This window comes from Meleagris gallopavo, chromosome 10 (genome assembly GCF_905368555.1).
Source record: "Meleagris gallopavo chromosome 10, MGAL_WU_HG_1.1, whole genome shotgun sequence".
Lineage (NCBI taxonomy): Eukaryota > Metazoa > Chordata > Aves > Galliformes > Phasianidae > Meleagris > Meleagris gallopavo.
The window spans coordinates 21,334,289-21,349,813 of record NC_139413.1 but is presented as its reverse complement, the minus strand read 5'-3'; the positions used below and the strand labels follow the sequence as shown (position 1 = coordinate 21,349,813).

Below are 15,525 nucleotides of genomic sequence, written 5' to 3'. Positions count from 1 at the left end.
TTTTTGGTTTTGTTGTGTGAAAGTAGTGGTGGTAGTGCACCCCTGCAAGCGCCCACAGACTGGATGCAATTAGACAGTAGGAGGCCCTCAATTGGCTGAGGCTGGTAGGAGCCACAGCCTTGCTGTATCTCCTGGCATGGGGTGAACGCTAAGAGTACTGATGGGATCATCCCAAGGGCTTAGGGGCTGCAGAGCTGGTTTGGGACCAAGTGTCAGTGCTTTGTGGTTCCTCTGTTTCTGGTTCCTTCATGTGTAGAGGCTCCAAGGCAAAGAAATTGCATTGTTACACCACAACCCAAACATGTCCTTCATAAGGGAGAAAGCCTTTGGGCTTAGCTTTAGGGCCTTTTGTAAATAATAGGCTGAGACTTTTCTCAGCATGGAGCAGGTGCATTGGGTGGGACGTACTCCCAGCCCAAGCCAGGGCTTTGAGCTCAGCCCCAAATTGTCAGAAACCAACAGCATCCCCCAGCGTGTAGTTGAGAGAAGGAGGACAAAGCCCTCCTGTATCCACACCCTGCGTACAGGGACAGCTTAAGTGAAGGAGTTACCATGGGGCAGTGCTGAGCACGAGGGGCTGCTGTAGTCACTGGTGTCCCTGGGGATGGGCACCTGGGTGGTGATCTGGGGTGTGGGCGGGTTTCATTCACTTTTTGTCAAACTATTGCAAGAAAAAAAAAGCCACCAACACTCTGAGATTCCTCATTCCCCAGAATTCTGCGTTTTATTTTCTTTTTTCTTTTTTTTTTTTTTTTAATTTCTCCCTTTTTGGTAGGTGAACAGTTGGCCAATGGTACAACCTCCTCGGTCCCCACACGCACACCTGCCCATAGCACGCTGCCGTCCTCCCGGGGTATGTACAGTTGTCCTTTAATCGTGATTGAATGGTACATTTCCCCCACCCACCCACCTTCCCCCCTGCCTGCTTCACGTCTCCGTGTGTGGAACATCGCCCCGGTTCTGTTGGAACAGCACTGCTGCTCAGTGTCGTACCGTGTGATTGAATTCTCTCTCTGCCATTATTTTCTCTCCCAGTCCTGTCCCTCTCTCTGCCACCCTCCCTTTGGCTTTCTGCATTTTTTCAGCAGAAACAAGGTAACCAGACCCGGTACCCTGACTCTAGACCCACTGTGGATGTGCTATTTAGAAAACACATTTGTTGTAATGTGTGTGTATATATAAATATATATATATAATGAATATATCAAGAATATTTCTAAATAAAGTTTTACAAAGCAGCCTCCGCTCGCTTTCCTCTCTCCCCCCTCGCACCCATTGGCAATTCAGCTCTATGCCCAGCTGGGAAAAGCTGCCAACAGCCAGCAGATCCCTTGCAAAACCATTTCCCCATCCTGAAAGCAGGAAGGAAGCGGTGGTGTGGAGCAATCCCCCGCATTGGGCGGGCGCCTGGGCACTGCCACCTGCTGTGTGCATGTCCCCAGAGGTCCCCCACTGGTGGCCTTGTCTCTCTTTTGGGGATGGGGCTGCTGGGGACAACGCTGCTGTGCTCAGAGCTGAGCAGTGTTTGGCTAAGGCTCAATAGGCAGTCATAGGCAACGGGGGGTAGTTGTAGGAATTCCTCCTTTATTTTAATTAAAAAAAAATAGAAACAAATGTCAGAGCCTGGTGCACACTAAAAACACTAAAAAACAGTTGAGCTGGTGACATCAGTCCTTTATATATATATATAAAAATAAGTGCATATTTATATATACATAAATATATATCATGAATAGGCAATATTGAAGATGGCATATATACACATATGCATCATTTATAGGCGATGTTGAAGCTGAATACAGCTGCAGCATGCCACCGCCATGCCATGAGCAGGAGGTCAGCACTATTCCCTTCCAACCCTATGACTTTGGCAGCCGCCATCAGGGTGTGCAGAGCCCCAGAGTTGAGGCGTTGGGTGTTATCTGCTGCCAACCTCATCGCTGCTGCACAGATGCTCCAACCCCATCCCCACTCTGTCCCGGATGGAGCTGATAGCTCTCGCACCCTTTATCTCTCCCTCCCACATCCTATTCTGCTCCCTGCCCAGGACAAGTTTCCCTCTTCCTCCCCCTTCGTGCAGCCCTTGCACGCACCCAAGGTGAGGGTTTATAAGCACTCCCTGTATGTTTACACTGAATATACAGCTCTGTGGAATGTCTGGGAAGGAGTGATGCCACTCATTCACTGTGTCACTCCTGATGCTCCCACTCCCAGTGGAAAATTCAATTTATCTTTCACCATTTGTTAGTTTTATTTGTTTACAATGGTGTTTCTTTGCAACGGGTGATGAACACTTCCCTGGCCCCAAATATTTTCTGTATTTGGGAAAAGCCCCTTAGGGCCAACCCTTGCACAGAGGACAACAGCCTGGGTGCTATGGGTGGCTCTGGCCCTCAGACAAACCTGGGTTCACCACCGTTGGTGTTGGACGGAGCCAACTGGTTATGGACATTATCTTCAGAAGTGACGGGGATTTTGATCCATCTCTTACTGCAGGAAATTTTTTGGCGAATCATAGGATGGCATTGAAAGATACTTTGTTCATTCACCTTTCTCCTGTGCCCCTGGTCACACGAAGGCTTCCAGGGGCAGAAAATCCCCATGTCACGTTGTGCTTCTGCGGTGGCTGTGGCACAGATGAAATTAGGAAGGAGGGGAAGTGGCATTTAGATAAAATTGAATTAAAACTATAAGAAAAGAGAAGGTGGGAGGAGCGTGTGTTTAGAGCCAGCAAAACAAGAAACAAAAAAGCAAAATCACCCCAAATTTGAGCAGCTTTCATTGTCCAGCCTCATTATCTGGCTTTAATTACAACCTCTTAGGGAAAGCCACGCTCCAGGGCAGCCAAGACTGGGAAAAAAAAGCAAGTACCTGCATTACTCAGTGCCTTCCCACATTATCAAATTAAAATATGCTCACGGAACAACAGGCCCCAAATATTCCCACCCATGCAGGCGATGGGAAAGCTTCACCTTCATTATTAGCGGCCATCGACAACTGGGAGCAGTAATTTATTGCTGGCAGAGCTGCTCCCTGCTCATCCCACGGCTGCCAGGGTTCCCACAAAGCCACACAAAGGCTGCGGGTGCCCAGGGGACAGCATGCTGTCACGGGCAGAGCTGTCCTCCTCCCATCCCTCCCCTGCCTGCCTGGTTCTCCTGCCTCTCCCTTTGCTTCTTACTGCCCGACACCTGAACACCACTTGGGGCTCACTGAGTTGTCACACTCCGGGATAAGGCTCACAGTGATGGCCAGCCCTATTAGGAATGAAGGTGGGGATGCTCCAAAGCACACAGGGCTCCAAGGAGCCTCACGTCAGGGGTCCCGCTGTCATCTTCAGGTTTGTCACCCCTCGGACACATCGATTTTTCCTCTCTCCTCGAGCTATTCTGAGACGCCCCAGTGACCTTTAGGGGAACAATTTACCATTGTGTTTTGGTGAAGCCCGGCCTCTATTTTTACACTCTGTTTTGCTGATGCGGGCAAAGGGAGCGAGACGGGAATCCAGCAGGAAATGGGAGGGAGCGTCTGGAGCGCAGTTCAATCTGCCCCGGCCCTTTGATGTGCCGAGACTGGGGCCGGGCCGGGCCGGGACAGCGGCGGGGATGGGGCTACGAGACCCAGGGGGGCTTCGCTTGTGTCCCTCCCAGCACTCCAGGTGGATCGTGTTAGGGGGGAAGTTTTGTACTCAGGGGGTGGTGAGTCCCTGGCACAGCTGTCCAGAGAGCTGCGGGTGCCCCATCCCTGAAGGTGCACAAGGCCAGGTTGGATGGGACTTGGGCAGCCTGAGGACATCCAGTCCACGGCAGGGTGCTAGGCTGGGGGTGCTTTAAGGTCCGTTCCAACCCAAACCATTCTGCGATTCTGTCACTCAAACTGCGTGAGATGATTCTTGCACGCTACCCTGTACATCCGCAGGTTCCACCTATCTCCTATCCCATCTCCCATCACCCGTCTTCTCACCAGTGTCGATCTCACTCACATACGGAGCTCGATGCCCGCACTTTTGCACGCTCATCCTTCGCTGCCGCCTCCCTGGAGCGGGCTCAGGGCACTCCACGTCGCAGATAAGCGCTGCATCAAAGCTACCGCAGCGCACCCGCTTCCTGCCCGCCGGCGGGGCCGGGACCGGCGGGGCCGCTCGGGGCTGCGGCTGCTGCCGGGTTCGGGGCCGCCTCCAGCCGCCACTACCCCGAGTTGCCGGCAGAGGGCGCTGCGGGACGGCAGCAGCCACGGCCCGGGCCGAGCGGGGCGGGGGCTGCCTGCACTGCCCGGTATCTTAAGGGCTCGTCTCATCCCTTTCTTTCCTCTTTCCCCGTTTCCATTTTTCTTTTTCCCATTCTCTTTTACCCCTTTCCCTTCCTCCTTAGCCTTTTCCCCTTCTTCCTTCTCCCTTTCCCTTCTTCCTTTTCTCATTTTTCCTCATTCCCTTATTCCTTTTCTCCTTTTCAATTTTCCATTTTTCTCCATTTCCTTTCCTTTTTTCCCCTTTTTCTCTTTCTCTTCCCTATTTTAATTTTCCTCCCCTCCCCTCCCCTCTTTCCTTTTTTTTCCACCCCCCTCCCTTCCCCAGGCTCCCCATTTCTTCACACCCATTGAAACGGCAAAGACACCCCCAGGAGCTTTCACTTTTCATACTTCAGCCCCATACAGGGCTGCACTTGAGGTGGAAGGTGCTGCCATTTCCCCCATTCCCCCCACTACCTGCACCTGTTTGCTTGGGTCACAGCCAGAACAGCGACTTCATTATTATTATTATTATTATTATTATTATTTTCCTTTTAAATTTTGCAGCCAGCCGAATGCTGCAGAACCCAGAGGCGAAGCAGGCGGGCCAAACCCTGCCCTGTGTTATGGAAATCACGGCTGCCACCCGGCAGATGCGGGCTGAGGAAATAATGCGGCTGTTGAGCCGACACAGAGGAGGAGAGGGGAGCTTTTGTCTGGCACTCGCCGGGGTTGGAGAACACTTGTCGAGCAACAACTGGAGCTCATTGAAAAGAAGTGGAGGTTATTAGGAGCGTTTCGCTCGATGCCGACGGCCCCGTTATTTTTCCCTTCAGATGCCAGGCAGAATCTGTGGGGCTGGGAGGGAGAAGAGAGATGCCACCTGACAGCACGCTGATGGTGGAGGGAATAAATAGGGCTGGAGGCAGCCGGCAGGGCTCTGGCAGCTCGGACCCCGTGTTTCAAGGGTGCTTCGCCTTCCCCAGGGTAACTGGGGCAGCACAATGATCAGCTGGCCTGGGAGACGTCCATCCATCCCTCTATCTACCCGCCTATCTCTCCCTCTGTCTCGATGCACGTCCCTCCAGCCTCCTTTCTCTGCTCTGAAATAAAAAGCAGCGATCCCCTTTCCGAAGCCAGGAACGAAATGAATGCCTTCTCTCCCCAATTCAGGTAGCTCCTCATAAATCTTTCCAGCTTCAGCGTGGTCTCCTAGGACTCCTGGGGCAGTTGGGAACCTATGTAATCAGCTCGGATGATCAGCACTGTTTGTCGCTCTCCAGTTGCCGAAAAGCCCTTTGAACCCTTTGTGTCTTTATTGAATGATCCCGGAGTCCCCTGACGATTTTGCCAGTCTGGCCCGTTCTGCACGCCAGCTCCTGGGTTAATAACCCACTGAAATCCCGCAGTGAGTGTGGAGGGTGGGGGGAGCCACGGCCCCGCTGCCAAGCCTCTTATCACAGCATCTACCCATGTCTCCTTCTCGGTGCTCCCACACGCTGCAGATTTCCATGAAAACACAAAACGTGGCCAGCAAGTAGGGCTCAGAGGCATCATGAGAGCATCCAGGGAATGATACACCTGGTGCTGGGAGAAGAAAGCTGTAAGTCCCCTTGGGGACACTCAACAGGGACTGGGGCAGATGAAAAGTCACAACATCCGTGGGTGAAAGTGTTTATTTTTAGCACATTTTAGTGCCTTTTTGGTTTCAGTTGGTCAAACTGAGGGATGGTGGCTGCTGGCAGAGGTTTGCTGTGATGCTGAGCACTTCGGGAGCACTGCTCAGGTTTGCAGCCTGCTGGAAGCAAATCCAAAGCTGTCCAAACCCAGGAGAATTCCTTTCATCAGGGAAATGCTCAGCTGTCATCTTTATAAATCGTTTCAGTTGGAAGGAGCCCTTAAAGGTCACCTGGTCCAACTCCCCTGCAGTGAACAGGGAGAGCCATGTCCACCTTCCACGGACAGGTCTCTTAGGTTGAACTGACGTTTTGCTGGCGATGTTTGCCATCTGCCCCAGCATCCCCAGTAATCCCATGGTGACACCAGCCGGATCTGCACCTCTTCTCCACTCACTTCTCCCCAGAGGCATTCTTGGTGTTTCTCCTTCTGAGGGATGCAGCTCTCCGTACCCCACAAGTTAGTATGGACCACCATCAAGACAGGCAAAGTAACCTAATCTATGAGCGCATTAGGGTGTTGGAAAACAATAATCCAAGAAGGAAACACATTATCTGTCCTTGTTACTTTACAAAGTAATTTAAATTAATTTTTCCCTAGAGTGGTTAGGGAGCACAGCAACTTGCCCTTGCCTATTCTCTCCGGCTAATGAAGCTTTACCAGAGACTGCTCGTGAATTCCTATTAAGACCTCATCTTAGAGGTTACAGGGCAAAGCAATTTCTGCTCCTGGGAAAGATGCCTATGAATTTGTAATTGTAAGGCCGTGTTTGATAGGGATTAGCATCTGAAAGGGGTAGAGTGGTGGGTAGCAGAGAAAACATTATTTCAATTAACAGAAGAAAAGCAACTTAACATCTGATTATAGTTTACACTTTCAATTTTCTCCTATTCTGGCATTTGGGATAATTATTTCCTGAAATCATCCACACCCACCAAGCAGCCAACTCTTCCTTTCTTTTCCTCCTGGTCATGTTGGTAGTGATTGACATAGGAATGGCTGATGAGCTGGCTTTGTTCCTTTCTGTTCTTCTCCCAGGCAATAGCCAGACTCAGGGAATGTGGGGATGGAGGGGAGGATGCTGTGCCAAGCCTGACTAAAATGAGATGTGCTGTTTCCCATCATGCCGAGGAGGTGTAGGACATGGTGGAGCTTTGCTCAGTTGTTGGGTTCATGGCTGGTGTAGTGGTCAGCAGCATGGCACAGTGCTAATGCCCTTCGCTCCCACTCACAAAATGGTGCAACTGGGAAAACATTTAAGGAGACTGGAAATGCCCTGGGATACCTAATGCCCAGAGGTTTCCTCTGTGCTCAGGAACTGCCTCTCATCACTTATTTACTTTCCTCCCAGCCTACAGAGGCAGATGCCTTTTGCTCTATATGGACTTGCCACAACCCACGGTCCTGCTGCTTTTCTCTCCCTTATTGGTCTCCTGCTTCCTTACGGCGATGCAATAGGTTTTCAGGCTGGAGATTCCTCGTAAGAAGGCATGTTGTTATTTAAGGAAGATCATGAAATCCATCCTTAATGAAAGGACAGGAGAAACCCTTTCCACCGAGTTACGCTGAAGCCTGAGATTATCATTTTTATGGGCTTCCAATCTCTCCAGCCTTGTGTCTTATCAGCAAATGCAGCTGGAGGCTTCAAAACACTCCCAGCTTGCTGCTGATTTCGTGGGATGAAGATTAGAGATGATCAGATAGTGAATTATTCATTCCACTTGATATCTCTGGGCAGGAGGGAATATCCAAGCAAAAGTCAGCTCCCTCCTTGCTGTCTGAGCATCTCCTGCTCTTCCAGCAGTATTAGGGAAGAGCAGAGGCAAGGGGCCAGGCTGACATGAACACACAGCCAGAGCCCCAGAGCCATTGGCCCCACCAGCCTCCTTTACCTGGTGGGCAGAGGAGCAGCAGCAACAGTTTAAAAATGAATGAGGGTAGATTTACATTGGATGTAAGGAAATCTGTCACAATGAGGGTGGTGAGGGAATGGAACAGGTTCCTTGGGGAAGTTGCGGGTGTTCCATCAACGGAAATATTCAAAGCTGAGCTGGATGTGGCTTTGAGGCCTAGTGGCAAGTGTCCCTGCTCATGGTAGAGGGATGGATTAGGTGGCCTTTAAGGTCCCTTTCAACCCAATGATTTTGTTATCTGAGAGGAAAATGAAGAGAGTAGCATAGCCCTAGGGTGGTTGAAGGGTCACAGACACAATACCGATGTCAGGGACCACCGACCAGCTCTTGTGGGACCTCTTTGAGCCATGTAATAAAGCACAGGGTGGGGTGAAGGCCCCATAGAACACGTTGGGGCAGCCACGCTCTACTGCATGATGGCAGCTGGGTGCCAGCTCCCTCTGAGCATTGGTTATTACACAGTCCAATTGGACACTGTTTCATTAAATTCCTCTGGGGGGTGGTGGTTCTGGATGTCCCTTGTCCTTCTCCATGCTTCCCAGACCTTGCACAACCCTTCTGCCAAGTGACTGCCACTGAATAACCGGCCAAGGAAATAGCTCACCCATTGCAAGAGGGGAACGTCCTGCCAGCTCTGACTTGACCGTGCTGGGGAGTCTGGGCAAAACCCCACGTTTTTAATGGAAGAAAAAAGACATATTTTTTCTTTTTGCACTGTTCAGGCTTGCTTTTATCTACTTTAGCTATTTATTTATTTTTATGGTTCTTTCTGGTGAAGTGGGGGAGAGATGGGGTGGATGAAAGAGGGGAGGAGGGTGGGAGGGAGGAAGGAAATGAAGGAAAAAGAAAAACAACCTCCATACAAACACTGAAGCCCACAACGTTTCTCAAAGAGGAACTGGCATCTGCTCTGAGCCATATCACCCAGGAACACATTTTAGGCTCAGGAATGTGCTCTGAGCCAGTGTTAATTTTGGTTAAAAAAAAAAAAGAAAAAGAAAAAAAAAGAGGAAGAAATGTCAATTTTTTTGAGGATATCAGCATAATCCTGAAATGCCAAGACCTGGATTTGTCCAATTCCCATTCTATGGGAAACAAAGTCCCTTGGAGAGAGCTGGGCTGGAGCTCAGCACTGCAGACAGAATTGCCCTTCTCTGCCTCAGTTTCCCCCTTCAGTAAAATGGCTCCAAAAGAATTTGCTCTGCCACATCCCTGTGCTGCTGACAGCATAAATGGGAGGGATGGCAACACATCCAAAGTGCTGCAGTGGGAACTTGTAGCTTCTTGTCTCTGCTTTGCATGCTTCCACTGCGAGAATCACAAAAGGACGAAGTAGTGGCGAATTATTTGCTGAAACTTCTGATCTTGTCCCTGCAGTAAACCCATTGCCATAGCTGTTCCTCATCCCCCCCAGGCCTGGCTGAGTGACGTGCAGCCAAGCAGGTGCCACTGGGCCCTTTGGCCACAGTTGTGCATACCTCCCTAATAGCTACCATAGGCTCAGCAGATGCCTGGGAGCGGAGAAGAGCTTTGAGATAAGCAAAGGAATGAGTTCCTGCCCTCATGGCCAAGGGCAGAAGAAGAACCCTGCCTTAAGTTTCTTCTTTCTTTGAAAATCAGCCCTGCTGTCCGTGGGGCTGAGCTGAGCAGAGAAGATGGGAAGAAGTCCCCAAGTGTGGAGGGGCTGAGAGTGATGAGGATGCAGGGTGGGCAGCAATAGGTGGCAGATGTCACAGGTGCTGCACTTTCTAAAGACAGCCCTGGGACTGGGTGTTGGTGAAGCTTTCTGCTGAAGACAGGCTTTTTTTTTTTTTTTTTTTTTCTTGGTGGGGTTGTACTAAGGAATAAGCAGCCAAGAGCACAAGACCTACGTACTTCTTTGGAATGGATAACATGCAAATAAGTTGCTGGGAAACCAAAGGTCACTCTCATTATTTCTTCCTAAGCCAGCTCATCCCTTTTGGTTTGTAACAGCAGCGCTTTTAAAGGGACATGCTATGGGCAGGTCCTACCCAGGTGCGTGGAGAGAGTCCTGCCCTTGGAGAGCCCTTTCCCTGCATGAGCAAAGCTGGTGGGGCTGAGGCTGAGCCCACCTTGTGCTGCATGGGAGATTGAGGCATGGGGAGATGAGTGTGCAAAGGAACTCGGGGGAAAGCTGGGGGCTGGGCTCGTGCACCTCCAACACATTTCCAGGATAAATGACACTGCTTGAGGTCTGGGGAAAGCGGGGGAATGAAGAGCAGGATGACAGCACTGCTGCCGTGTGTTTCTATCTCTTGTGGTGTCAGAAAAACTTCAGGATCAGCCCTGAAGGCTCAATAAAAACCAACGCTCTGTTTACGACGTTTAATAGTCTCTATCTAGCAACGTCTCTGACAGAGGAGGCAGCAATCAGCAGTGAGGCCAGTTTAATAAAGGATGTTTCTAAGCCACAAATGTGTTTTCCCAGCCTGTTAATGACACTTGGTGCAAAGGACGGCAGCATTCCTCTCCTGCACCTGGCACTCCGTTTCCCTGCTGAACTGTGCTGTGTGCGGGGTCCGTGCTCCCCGGGTGCTCCTCAGGACTCCAGCACTGGGATGGGGCACGGGGGTGGGAAGGGGTTCCTAGGGGAGCCCCAACCCCTGCACTGTGGGACAGCAGTGCTGCCGGGGAGCTCTCAGAGCTGAGATTTCAGCTCTCTGCTCGGCCGCATTCCCCAAAGACCACAGCAGGGATTTACTGATGAGGGCGTTAGTTCTTCCTCCCGCACCCGTACAATCGCTGTCCGTGTATCTCGGCTCCCGTCCAAGCCCTATGGGAACAGCCAGGTTCAAGTCACCTTGCCCCAAATTCCCCTTAATCCCTCTCTCTGGGGCGGAAGAAAGAGACACCTCCTCCACACCCCTCCTCCCCTTCCCGGAGTCGGATTTGAATACCCAGGTGTGAGCATCAGCCACCCTCGTTAACGAGTTTGATAATTTACCCGGCTCTTTCCTGCCGGAGGGATCTGAACGCGGCGCGGCTCTTCCCGGCCCCGCATCGCCACCCGCAGCCCTTCCGTCCCGCACCGTAACCCCGCACCATGCCGGCCCTGCGGCTCCTCGCCCTCGGGCTCCTCCTGGCTCTGGAGCCTGCCAGCTGCCAGGAAGGTAAGAGCTCCGTTCCTGGAGAAACTGAGGCACGAGGGGTAGGGGTGGCTTTTGGGACAGGAGAATTGCTTGGGAACGGGAAAATCGCCTCAGCTCCCCCTGCAGCTCTGCCTTCCTATGCGAGCTCAGTGGTAGATCTGGCTGCAGATGGAACAGTCTTTACCTGTTTAGCTTGATGCCAGGTTACACCTCCATGCGGCAGCTCCAGCTGATCCCCAGCACTTAGAGATGGGCGATGTGTTTTCTTACAAATTGCTTTCTTATTTCCCCCTGGAAGGCACTGCTCTGCTTCTTGCTCTCAAAGTGGCAGGATTTGTTAATCTGTAGTTCTGATCCCTGTGGAGGTGGTAGGGCCAAATATTTTCCTCTGCAAATCACGCTTTCATTCCCTTCCTGGAGACTTAATAGAGAAACTTCCTATTGCTCTGACATTATTTTTACAAAACTCGGGACTTGTCTGACACTACAAATAATCAGGAGTAATTAAAACAAATCAGATCCTGCCAAAGAGCTGGAAAATTCCCTCCCCCTTTCTCCTCCTGATGCTCCGGCCTTGACCGCTCTTCCTCTATTTGTTTACCAACTCGTGAAAGACTGAGTAGTGTGGGGTCTCCACTGTCAGCAGGATTGGATGTTTTGCTGCTGCCTTGAAAGAAAAAAAAAAAAAAAAAAAGCCTTTAGTGAAGTTTCAGAGCTGGCACAGTTTCCTTGGCCATAGCAAAGCACTGGCACAGCTGCCCAGGGAGGTGGTGGGGTCACCATCCCTGGAGGTGTTAGGAACCATGGGGATGTGGCACTGAGGGATGTGGTCAGTGGGCATGGTGGGGTGAGGTTGGTGATCTTAGAGGTCTTTTCCAATGTCTATGATTGTAGGAAAGCTCAGGGGACGGTTGATGCCTTCTAAGGACTCAGGGAAGGTGGCCCAGAAGTCCTGGATGTGCCTTCAGACCAGCCTTGGAGCATGGAAACAGAGTTGCAGCACATGAAAGGGCTTATTTTGGCACTGGTGTTTTCCCTGGTCTTGTTTGTAGCTGCAGATGGACGGGTGTGTGTCTGCCAGGGAGTGCAGAGTCTGCATCCCACGCTGGTTGGTTGGCTGAGGAGTTCCTGTGTGACGGAAAAAAAACATCATTACTATGGGCAGAAAGGAGATGAGGTGGCAGGGATGCTCTAGGAGAGATGTCTCCATTAAAACCTTTTCTGGGAAGGGGTCTCATCCCCAGGGTCATGCATCTTGCTGAGCACTTTGCCTCTGCTCTGGTTTTCTGCTCATATTTGTGCACTGTGTTCTCGTACCCCCTGGCACAAGGCTGTGAGGCTGCTCGAAGCCAGAACTGCCCCATTCTTGTGTGCTGCTCATCCCTTTAGCTCTGGGTGCTCTGAAATTGCATGGGAACAACGGTCTGAGGGAAGCTTTGCTTGCAAAACCTGTATGTCCTGAGCAAAGCTGGTTGGAGAAGGTCTCCTACTGTTTATCTTCTCACCTTCCTTCTTGGAAGACCAAGAGAAGAGAACTTGGAGGTTTTGGTCACTGCTGAATGCCATAGATTAGTTGAAGTGGGAAGGGCTCTCTGGAGGTAGCCTGCTCAGCCTCAGCAGAAACACCTATGACAGGGTGCCTAGGCCCTGCTCCAGGCAGCTTTTGAAGATCTCCAAGGAGGAACATGCTCTGGCGCCCCATCACCTGCACAGCACAGAAGTGCTTCCTGCTGTTTTGACAGCAATCCATTCCCAAGCTGACCCTGAACTCCCTCAGCCCCATCACAAGCCTCATTGCAGACTGGAAACCATGGCCCCAGCAGGAAAATAAAACACAAATAATAAATAAATCTAGCAGAGATAACAGCCAAGGACTGAGCAAGGGAGGAAATGAAGCTGTCAGGCCCCCAGGGCAGGGGGAACATTTGTCTTTGGGGCTGCACTGCAGGGCAGGAGCATCTGCTGCCCATTGGGTAGTGCAGGTGGTGACCAATCCTTGCTTCCTCTGCCTGCTGCCATCCGTGTGGCACCGCTCAGCGCTGATCTGAGGGGCTGCAGTTGTGGCATGTGGATACAAGAGGGAATTTCCGCCTGGATTCCTCCTGGCTGAGTGTCGATCCGAAGGCTTTGCTGTGAGCACATCTGCACAGGCAGCGTGCTTGTGGGGGACTGGTTTGCAAACACAGGTTGCACAGTCTACCTTTATTGCCTCTGGGAAAGGTTATTTGCAGTTGAGAGCAGAAATTTGTCTGGACAGTGTGTTCAGCCATGTAAGTCTCTGGAGCTGGGCTGAAGTGGTCCCACTGGTGTCTAGTGGCAGTGGTTGTGACGTGGCTCTGCAGAACTCAGCTCACTTCTGCGTGTTGCTGACACTGTGCTGGAGAATCTCACCCAAGTGGGCAAAGCACACAAATGCATTTCTAATCCCTCTTCTCCTTTTTTTTTTTTCCCTGCAGCCAGGGGCAAACTTCAGCCTTGGTCACAAGGTGTCATTGCTGTGGTGGTGTTTCTGGTGCTGGTGGCAATCTGCTTCGTGGTCAACAGGTTCTGGTGCAAGAAGCAGCAGTGAGTGCTGGGGCCCTGGGGGTGCTTGGGGCTGTCTTGTCTGTCTGTTGCTGAATAAGGTGGCCAAACACTCGCAGCATGGTGATGTGGACTCAACCCATGGGAGATGCAGTGTGGGGCCACTGCTCAGCTTGGCTGACCCTTGCCTGCCTGCTGGGCTGCAGAACTTGGTCTAGAAGCCCAGTGTTGATGAGGACAAGTGCTGGAGGTGCTTTCCCATGGGCCGAGATGTGCACACATGCACACAAACACTGTGCTGTGCCAGGGGAGGCACGGCCCTGCCTATCTTTCCCTGTCACTCCTAACTGTGGGTGATCATTTTGCAACGGCGTACACAGAAGGCAACTGGAAAAACCAGTTAGCAGGACAAAACAACCCTTTGTGTGTGTGTGTGTGTGTGTGTGTGTGTGTGTGTGTGTGTGGATGGATGAGCAGGAGCACCCTGCTGAGATGCCATCAGATCTTGCCAGGGTCACGCGTTGCTGAGAGTCCCATATTGTCCCCATGGTGTCACAGCTGTCCCCTTCTCTCTGCTGCTCTCCCGTTACCCCTGCATAGCCCTCACTGCTGGGATCTTTCCTCTCCCCTTCCAGGGATAACGTTGAGACAGTGGTGAGCATCGGGGCCAAGGAAGAGGCTGTTGTGCCCAATGGACGTGAAGGGACATACGTGACCTCTGCAGTGGACTTCAGGTGAAGGACCCCTCCCTATGACCCTCAGGCTCAGCAGAGTCATGTCCTGTTCTGTCCTCTGGCAGGTGTTGGGGCACGATGACAGCTTGTGCTTCTCCCTCTGACAGGTCCAAGGAGAACAAGCACGCCTATGAAAACACTTTGGATCCAGAGGAGAAGGTGATCACCACTGCCATGTAGCACCAGCTGGTGGTGGGACCCTCTGCACTGACATCTCCATGCATGGCAGCTCCTCTGTCCCAGACTTCTGTCCCTTTGTTAGACCCTAGGAGAAGTCTGGGGCTGTCACTTCCCCAGCCCTGTGACCACCTCCCCCACCTTCTCAGCCCAGCTGATGTCCCCCACCCCCTGGACCAGGGGATGCTGATCCACTCCAGATGCTGCTGCATGCATGGGACCCCATGTTCCCTCCCCAAATCCTTTCCCCTCTGGGAAACTGTCAATGGAAAACCCACTCTCATGTCAACATCTCATCCTCCTTTTTACGAACAAAGGCTCCATGCCATGCATTTCAAACTCAGAACAAATCGCCTCCCCTGTACATATCTTCTCAGCCAGCAATAAAGGGAATTGCTGTCCATCCAGGCTCATTCTGCTGGTGATCTGTAGGATTCTCCAGCATCTCATGGCACTCCCAGTCTTCAGGCACTTCGGGAAGGGTGGGACAGTATGGAGAAGGATGCTCAGAGAGGGGTCAGCACCTCGTGGGTGAGATCCGTTACTTATTTCCTAGCTTAGATTTCCTTAGCACCAGGGGGTGTAGCTTGTGATACCATGTACAAGTTGTGTCCTGGTGTCACCGTCTGCTGCAAGCTTCTTTTCTGCAGCCACAGCTTCTGCAGGTGATGCTGCTGATGTCCCACCCTGATGGGTGGGGACAGAAATTCAGGCGTGGTGCAAAACAGGAGTGTCCCCATGCCAGATATCTCCCCATTAAGGTAAACACCGTAGAGCCAATGCTGAGAAATCACAACTGTCATCAGGGAAATTGCATGGGGTGGAAGATGGGGCAGAAGGTTCAGAAGGGCTGAACCCTTTTGCAGATGGAGGCTGCATTGTGCTAGAAGTGCTTTTGTGACAGTAGGGCTGCAACAGGATCTGGGTGCTGCTCTCGGATGAGTGTCACTGACACTGCTTCATGCCCAGGGAATTTTGGGGTGTATGGCCATAGGGATGGGAAGGAGCCCCCTCCCCCCACCCCCAAGCTCACCTCCTGGCTTTTCTCTGGTGGCTGTCACACTGCACAGCTCTGACAAACAAGCTTCCCAGGTCTTCCTGGTAATGATTTGCTCAGCAGAATGTACAAGGATTACTCATTTTGCAGCCTGCTGCATCAGCACT

The 15,525-nt window shown here is 51.6% G+C and overlaps 1 protein-coding gene and 1 long non-coding RNA gene across 3 annotated transcripts; one reads left to right on the top strand and one right to left on the bottom strand.

Moving 5' to 3' along the window:
- Positions 1-722: 722 nt before the first annotated feature.
- LOC146543733 (uncharacterized) lies at positions 723-12,018 on the bottom strand. 2 transcript variants are annotated; one of them, XR_014885319.1, is made up of 3 exons: positions 11,112-12,018; positions 3,964-10,611; positions 723-2,626 (listed from the first exon to the last, which is right to left on the bottom strand). It is a non-coding gene; the product is annotated as an uncharacterized LOC146543733 (long non-coding RNA). The 2 variants fall into 2 exon arrangements; XR_014885318.1 differs by having other exon boundaries at positions 723-10,611.
- Positions 10,627-14,764, top strand: PDZK1IP1 (PDZK1 interacting protein 1). Its single transcript, XM_010716147.4, has 4 exons — positions 10,627-10,948; positions 13,384-13,492; positions 14,086-14,184; positions 14,292-14,764. The coding sequence occupies exons 1-4, from the start codon at positions 10,882-10,884 to the stop codon at positions 14,362-14,364; spliced, it is 348 nt and encodes a 115-aa protein (XP_010714449.1). The 5' UTR covers positions 10,627-10,881; the 3' UTR covers positions 14,365-14,764.
- The last annotated feature ends 761 nt before the right edge of the window (positions 14,765-15,525 follow it).